The 16,673-nt window shown below is 36.6% G+C and overlaps 1 protein-coding gene across 1 annotated transcript; it reads right to left on the bottom strand.

Moving 5' to 3' along the window:
* Positions 1-1,679: 1,679 nt before the first annotated feature.
* On the bottom strand, positions 1,680-16,470 carry LOC149075611 (uncharacterized). The gene is made up of 6 exons (XM_089243095.1): positions 16,058-16,470; positions 12,064-12,160; positions 10,060-10,179; positions 8,917-9,095; positions 6,902-7,000; positions 1,680-2,299 (listed from the first exon to the last, which is right to left on the bottom strand). The coding sequence occupies exons 1-6, from the start codon at positions 16,327-16,329 to the stop codon at positions 2,233-2,235; spliced, it is 834 nt and encodes a 277-aa protein (XP_089099221.1). The 5' UTR covers positions 16,330-16,470; the 3' UTR covers positions 1,680-2,232.
* Between the last annotated feature and the right edge of the window lie 203 nt (positions 16,471-16,673).

Genomic DNA, 16,673 nt, shown 5'->3' with positions numbered 1-16,673 from the left:
ATAACAACATTATCAGTCGTAATGTTGGATTTCTTCACATGTATCAATAAACAAAACCAACACTACCATTGGAATTCATCATTTGGATCATATAGTTATCTAAGATAATTAAATAATTGATGATTTATATTTACCCCCCCCCCCCAATATGAGCTTGGGATTAGGGACCATTTAAGTATTACGTAAGCAGATTTTCAACCATTTTTGACCCCCCCCCCCCGTCAGCAAATCTGAAACCCCCTTCCCCCCTCGATGCTGACGTAATACTTGAATGACCCCTTAGAGTTTGCCTGACTAAACCGTTCGCTATCGAGCGTGTCAGCTAATGGGGAGTGAAATACATTGAAGCCCTATTCCACGGGACTGGAGATCAGAAAAGTGTCCGTTAGGGAAGGTTCAACTTTATATGAAATTTTTACCTCCCATCCATAAGATTTAAAAAACAAATGACCGCGCCGAGAATTCTGAAATCTTATAGAAATGTTCATTTGACGTGTTAGCAGAATGAATCAGCAATTTTACAATTGACCAATGGAAAGTGTTTAAAAATGGTGAATTTATAGATTTTCGAAATTTTTTTTCCAAACTTTTGAAATTCATAACATTCTAACAAATAATCAGTTTTACTAGCGCGTCTTGCAAACATTCCTTGAAAAATCGGAAATTTTGTGGTTTTTTTAAATCTTATGGACAAGTTCAAAAACTGCAATAAACAAATTTTCACTTTTTGGGTTTATCTCAGCTGGTTGGATCCCTTATTTTGCTAAGTTCTGCCAGAAACGTGAATGTTTAAGGCTTATTGAAAAGCATTTTATAGAGAAATTACTCAGAGTAATACGAGTAGAGAAAACATTCAAACATCATTTTCCTCGTTTTGGGGATTCACACATTCATGCTTCTGGCATGACATATTTACACTACGATTCATTTTATTTCGATTTTAAATGAAAAAATTGATGGATGGATACAAAATTTTTGCATTTGATTTTCATCAAAATGTTTTTTTTTTTCAAAACAATTTCTGAAAAATGGACTTTAGTGGTCGTACCCAGTGCCATCTTAACGCATGGGCCAGAGGGTGTAACAAAAAATGAAATTTTCAAGGAGTATGCATGTAAATTTGCCTGATAGGGCTCAGAAAATCACTTTGCCTGAGGGAGCATGGTGCTCTTAAGACCCTTTAATGGAAGACGACTATAAATTGATGCACTTGCAGCAAGAAGGGATTAACTCCATTTTTCTTCCATTAGGCCAAGAAAGTGTCTACCCTTTTCATTTGCCCCCTTTCTTGTCCTAATATTACGATGATGTTAGCTCTATCCATTGAGAAATGTGGGAACTAACTGCTGAAGGTTTCCTTCTGCAGCTCCACAAGAAAGGATATATATATCTTTTTTTAACAAGAGAGTGAACCTAACTCAAAAGTGTCACAAAAAGAGCTAAATTTCTTGTTGCAAGCCCTTCCATTACTTTTATACTACTAAACCACGCATGCACCTTGTCTACATTCCTGTGCGAAATTTCTAATGAATTGATACATGTTGGCATGTGTGTGTTTGTTACGCCACAATGCTTGTTATGTGTAGTGCTGCCATATATACCATCAATTTTCTTTTTTTTTTTAAATTACTTTTATACTAAAATCTATGTATGCAGATGAAAACACTTCATACGCTTCATTAAAGTGAAATGTATTTTATTCAAAGGCTCTATATTTACAGATACATAATATATATATATATTAAATGCTTTACTGTACAGACTATAAAAAAAAGAAGATAAATTAAGAAAAGCACCCTTTTCAACCCTACACCAATGAAGGAAACAACTCTGAGATAGAGGTATTCCAAGGATCTTCATCTGGAATGGTACAAGTGCTGGAATTATAAATGTCACTGCTAGGGGACATAGCAGAGAATGAGGATTCATATCCTGCATCGTCGCTGGATATTTGACTCGATGAATGATAAGAGAATGTTGATGCGGGTGAGACTGGATCCATTAAAGACATGCTTGGAAAGCAGCCCTCGACCGCTTTGACATCCTTATCCACCGTACTGTCATCTGTTATTGTGATCTGAACAATAGGACCATCTTCTATTGGGAAAGGAGAGAAATCGCTGTCTGAATCTTTGATAGGAGCCTCTGAATGAAATGCACTCGTTTCACTTTTGGGTGACTCTACATTTGAGTCAACCTCGGTTCTCTTGTGATAGATGTGGTCAAAATGTATCAGTTCTTTGATGGATTCCAAGCCTTTTGATGAGCTCCCCACCACTTTTTCACAAGGTAATTCAACCTTCAATAGAAATACATAATCATGTAAAATCATCATCTCAAGGAAAGTAAAACCAAAAATATACTGTATGATAAATTGATTTTTATAACTGATTTATAGAATATTGAAATATAGCTATGTGAGTTGACTCTAAGGTATAAGTATAATATTTGAAAAAGTAGATTAAGCAACATAACAATTATTTATTTGCAATATTAACAAAGGTAAAATAAAACAGGATTTGCCGGTCACATCTTGTACATGTCCCTGCTCTCATCCAAATAGTGTTTCATTTTAGCTTTGTTAATATTGTAAATAAATAATTATTATGTTGCTTAATCTACTGTTTTGAATATTATAGTTATACCATAAGTCAGCTCCCATAGCTATATTTGTTGACCCGGATTTTTCCAAACGCACATGATATGGCAACCAATCCTACTGATGTCACCGTCACTCAGGACCTGCAGACAGAGTGGCAATCAAGCCACCCCTTTTCTGGTGTGAAGTTGTGGTTCATGCACTTAGAGGCCCAGTTCAAAACGGCAAGAGTGACAGCGAAGAAGACAAGTACAACATCGTGGTCAGCGCCATGGATCAACGACTGCTCAACGTGCTTCCATGACATTGCCATGCCTCTGCCTAATGATCGTCCATATGCTGCACTGAAAGAGGCTCTCACATCAAGAATGTCTGAATCAGAGAGCACTCAAATCAAGAAATTACTCTCTGGTTTAGATTTGGGCAATCGTCGACCATCACAATTGCTCAGGGAGATAAGAAACCTTGTAGCAAACAATGTAAGTGATGATCTCAAATCTCTATGGTTGAAGCTCTTGACATAGCATGTGCAAGCAATATTGTCTGTGAGCTCGGAATCGTCGTCAAAATTAACTGACATGGGCGATAAAATTCTCGAAACTTGTGATTATGCAATTCCGAATATCATGGTTATTGCGAAACCAGAAAATGACGCATCTCAGTCATCATCAGATGAAAGAAATATGCCTCGCCTCTCTTTCATCTCAGATCAGAAGGTCGCGTGTTCAAATCACGTCCAGGTCACCAAATATAGCTATGGGAGCTGACTTTAAGGTATAACTATAATATTTGAAACAGTAGATTAAGCAACATAACAATTATTTATTTACAATATTAACAAAGGTAAAATGAAACAGGATTTGGACGAGAGCAAGGACATGTACAAAGATGCGACCGGAAAATGTAAACAACAAAAGCTCTCTAGCCATAGGTGCAAAATATTGCTGGCAAAATGTAGAACACATCCCATCTTAGCATCAGCGGAAAAAAAAAATCGCCAATGAAAAATTAAAAAATTCTGAAATAAACGTAAGCGTTTTGTTGCCACTTTCAGATGACAAATACATATAAAAAAAATAAACAGTGAAGAAACTTTATATTTCAATTTTGGGATAAAACCTTTCAAAGAGTGTGCCGGGGTATACTGGGGGTTTGTTTCCTGTAATTTTGGAAGTCATCATATTATATTCGTATGTGTGCGCTATATTTTTTTTTATTGCATAGTATAAAATATGTGCTATTTTTATAATAAAACATTAATCATTCATTAAGAATCAATCACAAAGAAATTATTTCATTATTGCATATTTGAATAAATTTTAGTTTTCTTTAGGCATCCCTGGTAGAAAAACCATCAGGGCTGATGACTGATGAAATATCAATCCAAAAAGCCTCTGTATGGTAGGGTCACCATAACTATCATGGAATTGAGCGTCACAATCAGCAATAAATGAAGGTGGACCATATTTTGCATTTTAACCTTTTACTCAAACTTTATTGTGACAAAAGTTAATGCCAGTTGGGGATGACCTATCTACAGTTCACATACTAGAAATATTGCAAAAATCACTTCAGCATCAGTATGAATTGCTAAATTATATTCCCGATTCTATCCTGGTGAGTATTTTTAATGTACATATTTTATCGAGAAATATTTGTTAAAATGTACATTAATTGGTTAAATGTTTTTATCACGAACATAGTTAGAGAAAAATTTAAAAAAAGATGTGAAATGCTGCATGCCTTAACACTAGGAAGATGTGCCAAGGTACTATACTTAGAAGGATAACGAGTGCCTGCCCCCCCCCCCCCCGCCAACCCCATAACTTTTTACTTTTTATGGCAATTTCTGAATATTTTGATATTTTAAAAACCATGGCATAATATTTTTCAAAAAAAATTTTAAGGGTGAAACAATCTATTTCTATTATCATTTCATTATTAAAGCATTCTCTGCCAAATGACCTCTCTTGCAGTGTGGACGAAACTCGAGACCGGAAGGATTTGTATTTTCTACATTTCCAATAGGATTTCAGTGTTACATTGCTTCTAACAAGTTCTGTAATTGAGATTTACACCATTTTAAAGATTACCATATATCAATGTCTTCTGGACTACCCTTTACATTTGCATAACATGTAAAGCTCTCGCTATGCCCTCTAGTTGATCCTGTGACTAGCAAAGCAGAACATTTTGGTTGTTTTACTGCTGCTCATTTAGTCTGGGCTGGAAGAGATCTCGGCAACGGGATAAGTCCAGTGGCAAAGTTCTGGCGTGCGTTCATTCATTCATGCTCATTTAGACCGATGGTTCTTAACCTTTCATGTCTCATGGACACCTTGGAACAACACGCAATGGAGCCTCCCCTTCTCAGGATAATATCCAATATATTGTCGCCCAATAACAGAGCTGGACAAACTGCAAAAAAAAATCTAGGAGCCAAAAAAAATTTTACCTGAAAAAATGTGAAATAATACTTTTGACTTTTTTCAGGCATAGCAACCCTCTTTCATGTTGGCAGATATGCTGCTAATAAATACCAAACATTTTGTGCTACTCTCAGCCTGCAATTTAGTACCCACACAAAGGAAGTTTAAGGAATCAATACCAATTTTTTAGTCACTATGGTGATCTGATGCCAGGGATTTGTCCAGTCCTGCCTCATAATGAAAACCTCGAACATCAATTTTTTAAAGTGATTTTTTTGATATACAGCTTTTGAAGAAAAAAAACTGCAACGATCTGCTCTCTACAGAGAAAAAGAAATGAGCCCCTTTTGTGTGTTATTCAATGGGACGTCCCATTATTTTTTTGCTCATCTTGTAAAAATGTGAATTTTCGCTGTAAGAGGTTTTCATTATAAGGTGACAATATACAACAAAAATAAGGAGTTATAGTATTGCCAGCATAAGCAATGTTTAATCAGAAAGCCAAAATTGCTCAAGAGACTGATATTAATTTACAATAAATAAGTAAATCAGAATAATACAGTGGTTTTTTACTGTAGCAAATGAAGTGAACCAAGAATTTGATTAAAAAGAATTGAGTATTTACTTAATAATTAGCTCCAATTTAATTAAACCTTGACTGACCTAATCTATATATGTATATAATAACATGTTCTCACTGATGACTGATTCATCATCGTCGAGCCAAAACTGCTGAAGCTATAAATATGAAATTTGGTCAGTAGTTTTTACTTCATAATGTAGACTCACTAAGAAGGAATTTTTTAAAATTCAACACCAAAATGAATCTATCATAACAGGGAATTTTCAGATTACGAAATCCATGCGAGTGAAGCCATGGGTAATAGCTAGCATAAAAAAATACAGGAATACTAAAGTAAGTACTAATACAGTGCACACTGATAAAGTGACCACCTGGCTAAAGTATCGAAAATGTCTTGAAAAATATAAATCTAGATAAAAATGCATAATGCATATTCTGTGTGCATTCCTGTAAATGACCATCTATGTATTGTGACTAAAGAACAACAATCTCCTGAGTGGTCAATTTACTGTATATAGATTCTACTGCACAGTATATACACTAATTTGACTTTCACTGCATTCACTTTTTTCACACATTAGTCCAAAAAATCTTTTTTTTTTTAACTTCCCCTTCTAAATGGTTTTTCCAGTGAGTTTTTTTCATCAGCAAGAATTTTAGCAAATTACTTCTCTAATCTGAATGTTGTTTGGAAAACAAAAAGCATCCTAGAATTTAGAGACTAAACCAGTTTCTACTCAGCCGATTAAATCAATTCTTAGAGTACAGTTATTCAAAAGATATCTTAGGAATCTGTGACTCAAATTTCTCGGCATGCCAGGTAATATGGGAGAATATGGTAATTGTTTTCTTATCCAAGTTAACACTGAAGCAGGGGTTGTTTCGCAAGTTAGGGCAATTATGAATTCAAGACCTTATATAGTGTTCTTTGAGGCAGCAGAGATGTGAGGAGGGGAGTCTGTGTCTCTATGAAAGGCGGCCAATTTTGATGCCCGTTCCCCATGGGAGAAACAGGTCCTGCCCTGAAGGCTTTTCAAGGACTCCCCCTCTCCAACAAATCATGGGCTCCTGGTTAAGAACCTTTGATTCAGGGGTAGTTTCAAGAACTGCCACCATTGTTGGATTTCCGTCCTTCAAAAACAGGAAAGTCTTGTACTTAATGGGCCCATCTTTAATTGGCTTTTCTATTGCTATGATACTCCCTTTAAAAGTGGTAAAAATTCTTTCTAGGGGTTACTATTTTGGCAAGTAACTTGTGCTAGTGATATTAGCATCTGAAATTATATTTACCTTATTGCTTTTTTGTGCTTTGGGTTCGCCTGTACTGGGGTCACTGCACTGCAGTAATTCATCACCACAACATTGAAGTACATCAAGAAGATCAATAGTCTATAAAGCATAACCAGAAAACTATTTAAGGATCATGATGAATTCAAGTTTATACATTCTCAAAAATAATTAATTGTATGTAAAATGCATTACATAGCCATGAATTTTTAAATAATATAGAAAAACATCAATGTAAAATTTATTAAATTTGAGCTAAATTTATGATTTAGCACATTCAGATTGGACAAAAACAACCTAGTTAGAAGGGTACAGATATGTTCAGAGGCTCTTGTAAAAGACAGAGAAGAAAATTAAAGCTAGCTTCCAATGCAAAAACAGGTCTGAATGGACTGTGCAGACCCATTTCGGATGAGTCCACTATACAGATCTCATCATTGAATTTTCATGAATCCACCCAAGAATCCAGAACAAATTTGATATATTTAATTTCTCAATGAATCGACCCCCATTTAACTCCCACAATGTATGCAGCGTATGTCCTCTCATTTAGATATTTAGTGACTAGAACACAGGCACTCTATTAAAGAAATGACGTACAGGAGTGTTTAAGCCTGATTAACCAGTGATATGAAACTTAAATAACATGATCCTGGTCTCAGGAGTGTGATATACATAAACATAACATGTGTAAGTATGATATAAAAAATTTGACACCAACATTTTCTCCCCACACAGCCTGGTGTATAGCTGCATACCTGTAAAATATAGCCTGGGAGTCAAAGGGTTAATTAGATTACGACCAAGTTTAAATCCTATGATTACACTTTTATGAATTACTAGCTACAATACCCGGCGCTGCCCGGGTTTTATTCAATGAGGCTTTTTTGGATCACGTGATATCTCCCTCTCTTTTTCTTGAGGGACATACAAACCGTGTCCAAGATAACCAATATGGCGACGTCCTGCGCGACTCATGAAATAAACAAATCTAGATTTACACAGAAACGTAGAAATGAATAGTTCCCCCCCCCCCTTTTTTTATGGGTGCTAGGTATTTCGATTCCCTCCCCCTGAACTTCAAGTTATCCCCGTCTCTGCCTGTTTCAGCTTCCAAAAATACTTAATTAAAGCTGTGGAATTTTTTCGATGCACTTTACGGGGCCCATAACTAATTTTAAAAACATCCTAAACTATATGAATTTATGCAAATAAATATCAAAAGAGAATACGGAGACATTAATTTTCATGCTTGAGAAGATATAAATAAAAAGTTGAAATCAATGTTATCACATGGATATCCAACTCAAAAGTAGATCCAGCAAATTATTCATATTTTTAATTTTCTGGGCTTCGTATCTCCAAGTGAATTCAATATTTCAAAAATCGAGAATTCAATTTAATTTTTAAAATTATTGATGTTGCAGGAACCCCCCTCCCACTAAATTTCCGTATTTATGCAGTTAAATCGGCAATTTTAATACTCATTTCTATGAGGATCACCCTTTTCCTGACCCTCGAAGCGATGATGGTGATGATTATGACGTCCATTCAAAAAGCCTCATTACTGAGAGTATTGAAAATGTGGCAAACCATTATAAAGGCATAAACTATTATACATAACTGGCAGCATTAAAGAAGTGACAAACCGTTGTAAAGGCATAAACACGTCTGAAACGCATTGCTAGGGAACCACGGTAACCAAAGTAAACTTTCGGAAAGTGATTGTTGAGGCCCAAAAACCATTGTTGCCGGACAGTTTTTTGCCCGTTTGGGGCATTTGCCCGAGGCTGACGAAATTTTAAAGTAGCCTATTGTTCAAGTCGGGTCCCATTTGGTATATATGCAAAATTTGGCGACGATCGATCTAAAATTGTAGATTTGTATAGAGAACATACATACACACACACACACACACACAGAAAATCAATTTTATATATATAGATAATAGATCTTTCAAAATGAAGTGTGTCTGGTAGAACAGATATATGTATTCGTTTTCTCAGAATGACACTTACCTCGCTACCATCGGTAAATAAACGTATCGCATCATCAAGAGAGCAAGAATCTGCAAGTCCTGTTCCTTCAGCAGAGGACCATTAATGAGTGATGCATACTCAAGGGACCTGCCCTCCTCGCTATCTGACTTTGCCTCATCTGGTATTATCAGATCACTCGTTTCAGTAGCAGAGACGGCCTAAATTAAAAAGGAGTAAAAAGCAAATAATATTGTTTAAAAAATGATAAAACAAAAATTGCATTTTGAAATCCTTGAAATGATTTGAGAAAAAAACTTTTCTATGTAAATCCTGACTACATACTACTATGGAAGAGTAGATCGACTTTGCCCAAATATATTATGAAGTCACCAACAAAGGCAAATATACAAAAAAATACAAAAAACTTCTAATGTATTTCGACACACGGTGGGCGTCATCTTCAGAGGAAAAAATATTTGATCACTAATCATGCTCACCAAAGAACAGCTTGTGTTGGACAGTGTCTTAACTCTCATTAGCTCAACGGAAAACATCCATATGTTCACTTTAAGCATCGTGGTCAGAATGAAACCAAAAGCCTGCATGTCAGAGAGACTAATTTCTGATTGAACACTTACGAAATGGAGCTACCCGATTTGATGAAGCAGCTAAAGATGACAAATTTGCCATTAATATGAAAATGAAATCCTGAGGTTAGGTAACAATTTGTTTTTTAAAAGTGCTTTGATCATAAGTTCATGAAAGCAAGAAAAATTGAAAATATAAATAAAACATTGTACGAGTTTCATTCATGCAAACTCATACAGCAGTAAAAAGTTGATGCTTGCTATAATGCTCTTGTGTTATAGCTACCATTCGCAAAGGGCCAGTTCTGGACATTTTTCAAGTGTAAGCGAATAATTATTTTGGTGATAAAAAAAATCATCCCTCCCATCTTCAGTTTGGCCCTACATTTCATTACAATGATGGGCAGGATAAGTCCCAAACATTTATTATTTTATGACTATATATCCAATATGCTATCCTTTCAATATAAGGACCACCCAATATAACATCCATTTTGATGGAATGATGATGGGGGGGGTCATTATAACATGTGCCAACTGAATGTAACAAAATGAAGTTAAGATTGTTAAAATACAAAAAACCACATATATATACCTGACTTTCAGATGATTTGTTTTCACTATGAGTTAGTCTAGTTCTAAGTTCTGCATTCTGGGCTTCAAGCTCAGCATTCTGTTTACGGAGTTTTATATTGTCCATCTGAAGCAATTGTTTCTGTAAAAAAAAAAATGTTTTAAAAACAGAATTAAATTCTCATGTATTTGTCAAAAACATGCATTTTACAATATTTTTATTATATAGACGAATCCCAATATAATGATACAAATACAAAGGCCAAAAAAGGCAAATTGCCCAATGAGGTTGCTGAAAGAATTATGCCTATAAAAAATATGGAAGCCGAATATGTATAACCAAAATACAGCCACCCAATGTAAAAACATACATCACCAAAAAATAAATTAATAATTATACATGTAATTATGAACATATAATACATTGCCCATAAAAAAAGATTACATGTTTGTCTCATCTAAGTATGGATAGCTTCTCGGTTTATCCCACATGTTTATCATAATTTTTTTTAAGGTGCAAATTATGTTAGAATTGATGACCTCTGGAGATAAGCTATTCCATATTTATTGGCAACCCCATTAGAGAAAAATTCCCTGCGACACCACAATCTGGAATTGTCCCTTACTAAGCAATACTGGTGTCCTCTTGTTGAAGCAGTTGACTGATGGTGTATTAATAACTCATGGTCCATCCAATGTCAAACGTCCAAATTTCAAACACTTCAATCATATCCCCCCAACCTCTGCACTCTTCCAATGTAAACATGTTAAAAAAACAAGTCTCTCTTCATAGCTTAATCCCTGGACCCTCTTAACCAAGTTTACGCCCCTCTATAGGTATGGTCTCCAAAACCTTACGGCATACTTCAGTGCAGGACCAACTAATCCTCGAAAAACAGACTTCAGAATGCAAAGAGACCTAAGAATGAAACCTAGCATTTTGATCAATTTTCTGACCAACACTGAACAATGTTCAGAAAACTTAAGCCACTCATCAATGAGAATTCCCAAATCAGTGACCCCTAGTTGCATCCAGGATAGTGTGACACCATTCAACTCGTAAGTGAAACATGGGTTGTTTGAAGCAAAATGAATGACAATGCACTTATCAACACTGAAGGTCATATTCCATTTATTAGTCCATACTGTGGTCATATTCCATTTATTAGTCCATACTGTGGTCATATTCCATTTATTAGTCCATACTGTGGTCATATTCCATTTATTAGTCCATACTGTGGTCATATTCCATTTATTAGTCCACACTGTGGTCATATTCCATTTATTAGTCCACACTGTGGTCATATTCCATTTATTAGTCCACACTGTGGTCATATTCCATTTATTAGTCCATACTGTGGTCATATTCAAGTTTGTCTGGAGCATCTTCCTATCACTTGGATTCCTCACTACTCCCATTAGCTTCACATCATCTGTGAATTTGCTAACAATCCCATTGATACCCTGATCGAGTTTATCGATAAAAAGTGAAAGTGATACTATACATGATTGAATTATCATGTAGTGTGATTTATAAGTTTACCATCTATGTGATGCTTAGGTACTATACATAACTGCCAGTAAAAGAGATTAATTTAGGGAAATTAATCACTTACAGCTTACCAAAATTCTTGGTGATTATGCATAATAACATACTAATGGAACTTGAGGAACTCCACTAGGGAGATTGAAGGGAACTTGAGGAACTCCACACTCAAAGATACTTTTTTCACTTTTTATCGATAAACTCGATCAGGGTATCGATGGGATTGTTAGCAAATTCGCAGATGACGTGAAGCTAATGGGAATAGTTGGGAATCAAAGTGATAGGGAGTTGCTTCAGATCCAATTGAACAGGATTGGAACATGGGCAAATGAATGGAGTATGAAGTTTAGCGTGATCGCTCATTTTAGTTTGAACAACCCACGATTCTCTTACGAGTTGAATGGTGTCACTATCTCGTATTCAACTACGGTCACAGATTTGGAAATTCTCATTGACGAGAATTTTAAAAAGCTTGCATACCTGTGTCTCAAGAAGCTCAACCTGCTCTTCTAACTCAGTCATTCTTGCTTTTTTCCTATCTCGGGCACTCTGTGCAGCGACTCTGTTTTTTAATTTCCTAAAGATCCCAGGAAAAAAAAGAAACCATTAATTTCAGTTCTCATGTGTAAAAACATTAAATAGTACAAATTACTTTATGTGTCAATATCTACTCTGAATAACTTTTTTTTTCCTCGCCACCTCACAGGAATTAATGAATTAATTATTCCATATGAGGACTTCCTACAATAGCAATATGCTATGAAGACTATTTTATCAATGACAGGCTGTTTTTCTTTTCGCTACTCTTTCCATGCCTACTCAAAAACTGGTTGTAATGGCAGTGCTATAGCCTTTAGCTATAGTCAAAGAAGCGCAACACAAGTCTCTTTAATGCACCTACTATCAGCAGCCAGAGTATGACTTTTGTTGCTTGTCTCTTAAGTCATTACAACCTGTCATCCCATTCACATTATACCACAGCTCGGCAAAGTACTCAAGGACAACACATAACATGAGTTGTAGACGTAATTTTACACACAACTTGAAGGGGTATTTGAAACACTTTCCCCTACAAGGTTACCCTCCCAAGAGCCAAAAAATGAGGAAAAATTTATGGATGATTTGATGAATCAAATGGTGTCTGTTTCCCAGCTGATGATATCTGCCTCTGTTCAAACCGCAGCTGAAGATGTGTGCCTCTGCTTTGTTATTCACAGCTGAAGATGTGTGCCTCTGCTTTATTCGTAGCTGATGGTGTCTGCCCCACCTCATTCAAAGCAGATGGTGGCTGTCTCCATTCAAATTGCAGCTGAAGATGTCCGCCTCAGCTTCATTTGCAGCTGAAGATGTCTGCCTCAGCTTTATTTGCAGCTGAAGTCATCTGCCTCAGCTTCATTTGCAGCTGAAGATATCTGACTCCAGTCCATTAGATACTGGAAATGACCTTCCTCTGCTTTATTTGCAGAGGTATCTGCCTAGGCTATAATGACAGCCGATGGTGTCTGCCTCCGCCTCATTCACTGCTGAAGATGTCCACTTCTGCATCATTTGTAGATGGAGATATTGCCTTGGCTTTATTTATCGCTAATGGTATCTGCCTTGACTCCATTTGTAGCTGAAAATATCTGTCTGCTTTATTTGCAGCTCAAGATGTCTGCCTCTGCTTATGTACGGATCCAGGGGAAGGGGGCAATTGCCCCTCTTAAGAGATAAAAATGGGAGTTAATTTTATCTGTCCCATAAAATACAGAACGATTCAACAAACCTAAACAATAAATTACCCCTTCCAACACATTTCACTCTAGATCAGTGCCTATACGTACTTCATACACATTCCTCGGCTGAATTTCTAACGAATCTGTACATGTCCAACATGTGTTCTGAGTATATGCATGGTCCCTAATGTATTTATCGTCAGGTTTGGCACATAATGAAAATCTCATACATAAAAAATTCTTAACTTTACAAGAGCAAGAAAAAAAAAAAAAAATGGGACATCCCATTGAATAACAAACAAAAGAGGTTCATTTTTTTTCTTCTCAAGAGAGTGCAGATTGTTCAATCATAACACGCATGCAGCCCATGAAGAATTTATAATGAATCAGTATATGCCGAAATGTGTGTTCTGAGTGTATGTGCGGCCCCTCCCCCAATGTATTTATGTTGTCAGAATTACAACTTCATGCTTGCTGAGTTAGGGACTGCTTTAAAAGTGTGTGATACAACAACTTCCTGTAGCAGCTCCGGATGGTGTTTGTGTATTTATGTTCCCATGTGATTTTGGATTGCTATCATATACCTGAATTGCTCTTTTAAAAGTTTGGCAATATTTTTCTGAATCACCCTGTATAAATGTGATGAGTAGCAACTACTACTGTATAGTATGAATAACTAACTACGAATGAGTCTGAGAAATCCTGTCCTGGAGGCTTGGCTTCATGTTATATAGACCCCCCCCCCCCCAACACTGCCATGATATTCAAAGTATAATTTTTAAAAAGGAAAAAGGTCACATGAAAATTGACACTCCTGGGTCATCTGAAAATCTCAAAAGCATTATTGGTCTGCAAGGAAATATATTTAAGGGGGGCTGGGCCCAGACAAAATCAGGTGTCATTAAGATATCTCTGATGTGCCCGAGGTCCAGGGATCACCCACATAGGTACTAAGCCAGGACGATGCATCGGGAGGAATGAATTGTGCAAGTTCATTGAATCGTCCGATATTTTACAGGACATAAATTTTCCCATATTATTCAGCTGTATGTGGGGTGATCATTCTTATCACCCGCTCCCATCTGGGACTGTGTCTAAGGCTGTACACATAATGAGACGGAGAGCAAAGCAACGAGGTGAGGAGAGATCCAAGCAGCAAAATGAAACATACTGATTCCAATGCACCTGCATATAGTGGTGTGCATGGCAGCAGACCACAAATTCTGCAACAAGCGATAAGAGCAATGCATTCAAGATATTTTGTTTTCACTGCTCTGTTCGCTTGTGTGTAGTTTCAAGAGGGTCGTCGAAGGACTTGTTTTCGCTATTTAAAAGTTATAGCGAGGTCAAAAATGTCACCAGAATTGTTGATGTTAAGTGCTTGACATACTTCAATATAGTGTGGACGATCAAATGGAAACAGTAAGTACCAAATAATTTTCATACATTTCCCATCAAACTTTTCTTGTGCACACGTGCTTAACCAAACCGAAAATGATTTATATTTTAAGTTTTAAGCTAATTTATCATGGACCGTGTGCGGGAAAACGTATTTGAGTAATATGAATTAAAAATCATGCATGTTTCTGTGGAAAAATTACAAATTTTATTTGTTTATTTTTTGTGTACCATCAATATTTCCATACTGGAAGCGTACAGAATGTTTTTATGCTGGATTTTTTGAGTCAATAATCACGTTTCTTGCGTAAAACAAAATGAAACCAACAAATATTTATACAAAATAAAGCTATGTGAGCAGGGGTGGGGGGTTTTCCCACTTCTACCCTCCCGCCTATGCTAATAATACAAATTTAAATGGTAGGGGGCTTTGATAAACTTGATATTTTTCTGTTTTTTACTCATGAATTTTATAAAAAATATTATTGATCTTTCGAGAAGTGATGGCATTCAAGTGCCGCGGAAAAAGACGTAGGGAGGAAAGCGACCAAAATATGAATATTTCTATAGTTACATTTAAAAATGGCGATATTCACACAACACTATTATTTTTAAACTGTTGTCTGAACAATGGTTTTTATAATTATGAAATTTTTAAGCATTCTTTAATTTAAAAAACCAAGCTGATTGAGAGTTTCTATTTGATATACTTTCTGCTATATTAAATTCTGCTATATTAAAACTTTCTGCTGTTCCTTGCTCGCAGCTATATTCTCATCTCGCTTCTCTTCCTTCTCATTTGTCGCTTTGCTCGCTGCTCCCACTATGTTCTTAGCCTAAGCAAAGGCAGGCACCTTCAGCTGTGAATAAAGCATGAAGGCAAGTAGCATTTTCTCTTAGCTGCGAATGAAGTAAAGACAGACATTCTCAGCTGTAAATGAAGCCAAGACAGATATCTTCAGCTGCGAATGAAGTAAAGACAAACATCCTCAGCTATAGCCGAGATAGATATCTTTAGCTGCAAATGAAGACGAGGTAGACATCTTCAGTTGCGAATGGAGTGGAGGCAGGCATACAAATGGTAAGTGCATTGGATTATCCCGTATCTTGCGGGAAAGAATTAATTTCTCCCATATTACTTGGCTCTTGGGAAGGCCAAGAGACATGGCTCGAAGCTCGAAATAAATCTTTTCTTTTTCTATAAATTAACTATAGTGGTGGGGGGGGGGGGGGGCAATCCAGTGGCACTAATGTAAACATTCAAATAATTTGGCATGCAAAGTATAACAGATGTTATCGGCAAAGATGATGTTATCGGAGCAGCAGCGTCCATATGGCGAAGAGATTTTTATCAAATGTACCTTCTCATGATTTTCTCCTCTTGAGACAAATGATCCAACCGCTGGCGCTTCCTCGCCGGCGGAGTCGATGGCGAAGGATCCTCGGGAAAACCATTCTCTTTCCCGAATAGGGTTTCGATGTCGGACACTTGGATCATCGTCGTGGTCGCGGAGATGTCAAAATCGTTGGTGACGTCCAAGCTGAGGGGACTCGGTACGCTGAAAACTGTCAAATCTCTACCTCGCTTGAGGATATTCGACGACTGGACGGGCAACTTACGTAAAGAAGGCATTACGAAAATTTTACAAACATCCAGTGAAATAAATATTTATAAAAACTCCCCGCGTGGTGTGTTATTATTTTAAATGCCCCTTTTTACTCAGCGTACATAAACACCACGGGCAGGGACAGTAGTGAAAGATCGGGAAGCGTGTCGCTCTCCCATTGGGCGATGAGATGTGACGTCAGAGTATTTATTGTCAATAGATTATTGCATCATTTCTTCCAACGTGGAAGTTTGTCCCAGGGCGAGACATACGATTGAATTCGTAAGTGAGGTTACGATGAAATTGCAGAGTTCCTCCTTTCTGTTCTGAGATGTTTTGACCATACTATTTAGAAACCGAACGGGACGTT

This window comes from Pholcus phalangioides, unplaced genomic scaffold (assembly GCF_987345545.1).
Source record: "Pholcus phalangioides strain wild (caught in Gottingen) unplaced genomic scaffold, Ppha-v1.0 ptg000015l_1, whole genome shotgun sequence".
NCBI classification, from domain to species: domain Eukaryota; kingdom Metazoa; phylum Arthropoda; class Arachnida; order Araneae; family Pholcidae; genus Pholcus; species Pholcus phalangioides.
The sequence above is the reverse complement of the archived record's forward strand: the minus strand, read 5'-3'. Positions and strand labels throughout refer to the sequence as shown.

Excerpts from the sequence above, each read along its gene's own strand:
- LOC149075611 (XM_089243095.1), bottom strand. The coding sequence starts at position 16,329 with ATGCCTTCTTTACGTAAGTTGCCCGTCCAGTCGTCGAATATCCTCAAG. Across the intron at positions 7,001-8,916 it reads TATTTACCGATGGTAGCGAG|ACTATTGATCTTCTTGATGT; the intron begins GTAAGTGTCATT and ends TATGCTTTATAG. Across the intron at positions 2,300-6,901 it reads AAGCACAAAAAAGCAATAAG|GTTGAATTACCTTGTGAAAA; the intron begins GTAAATATAATT and ends TTTCTATTGAAG.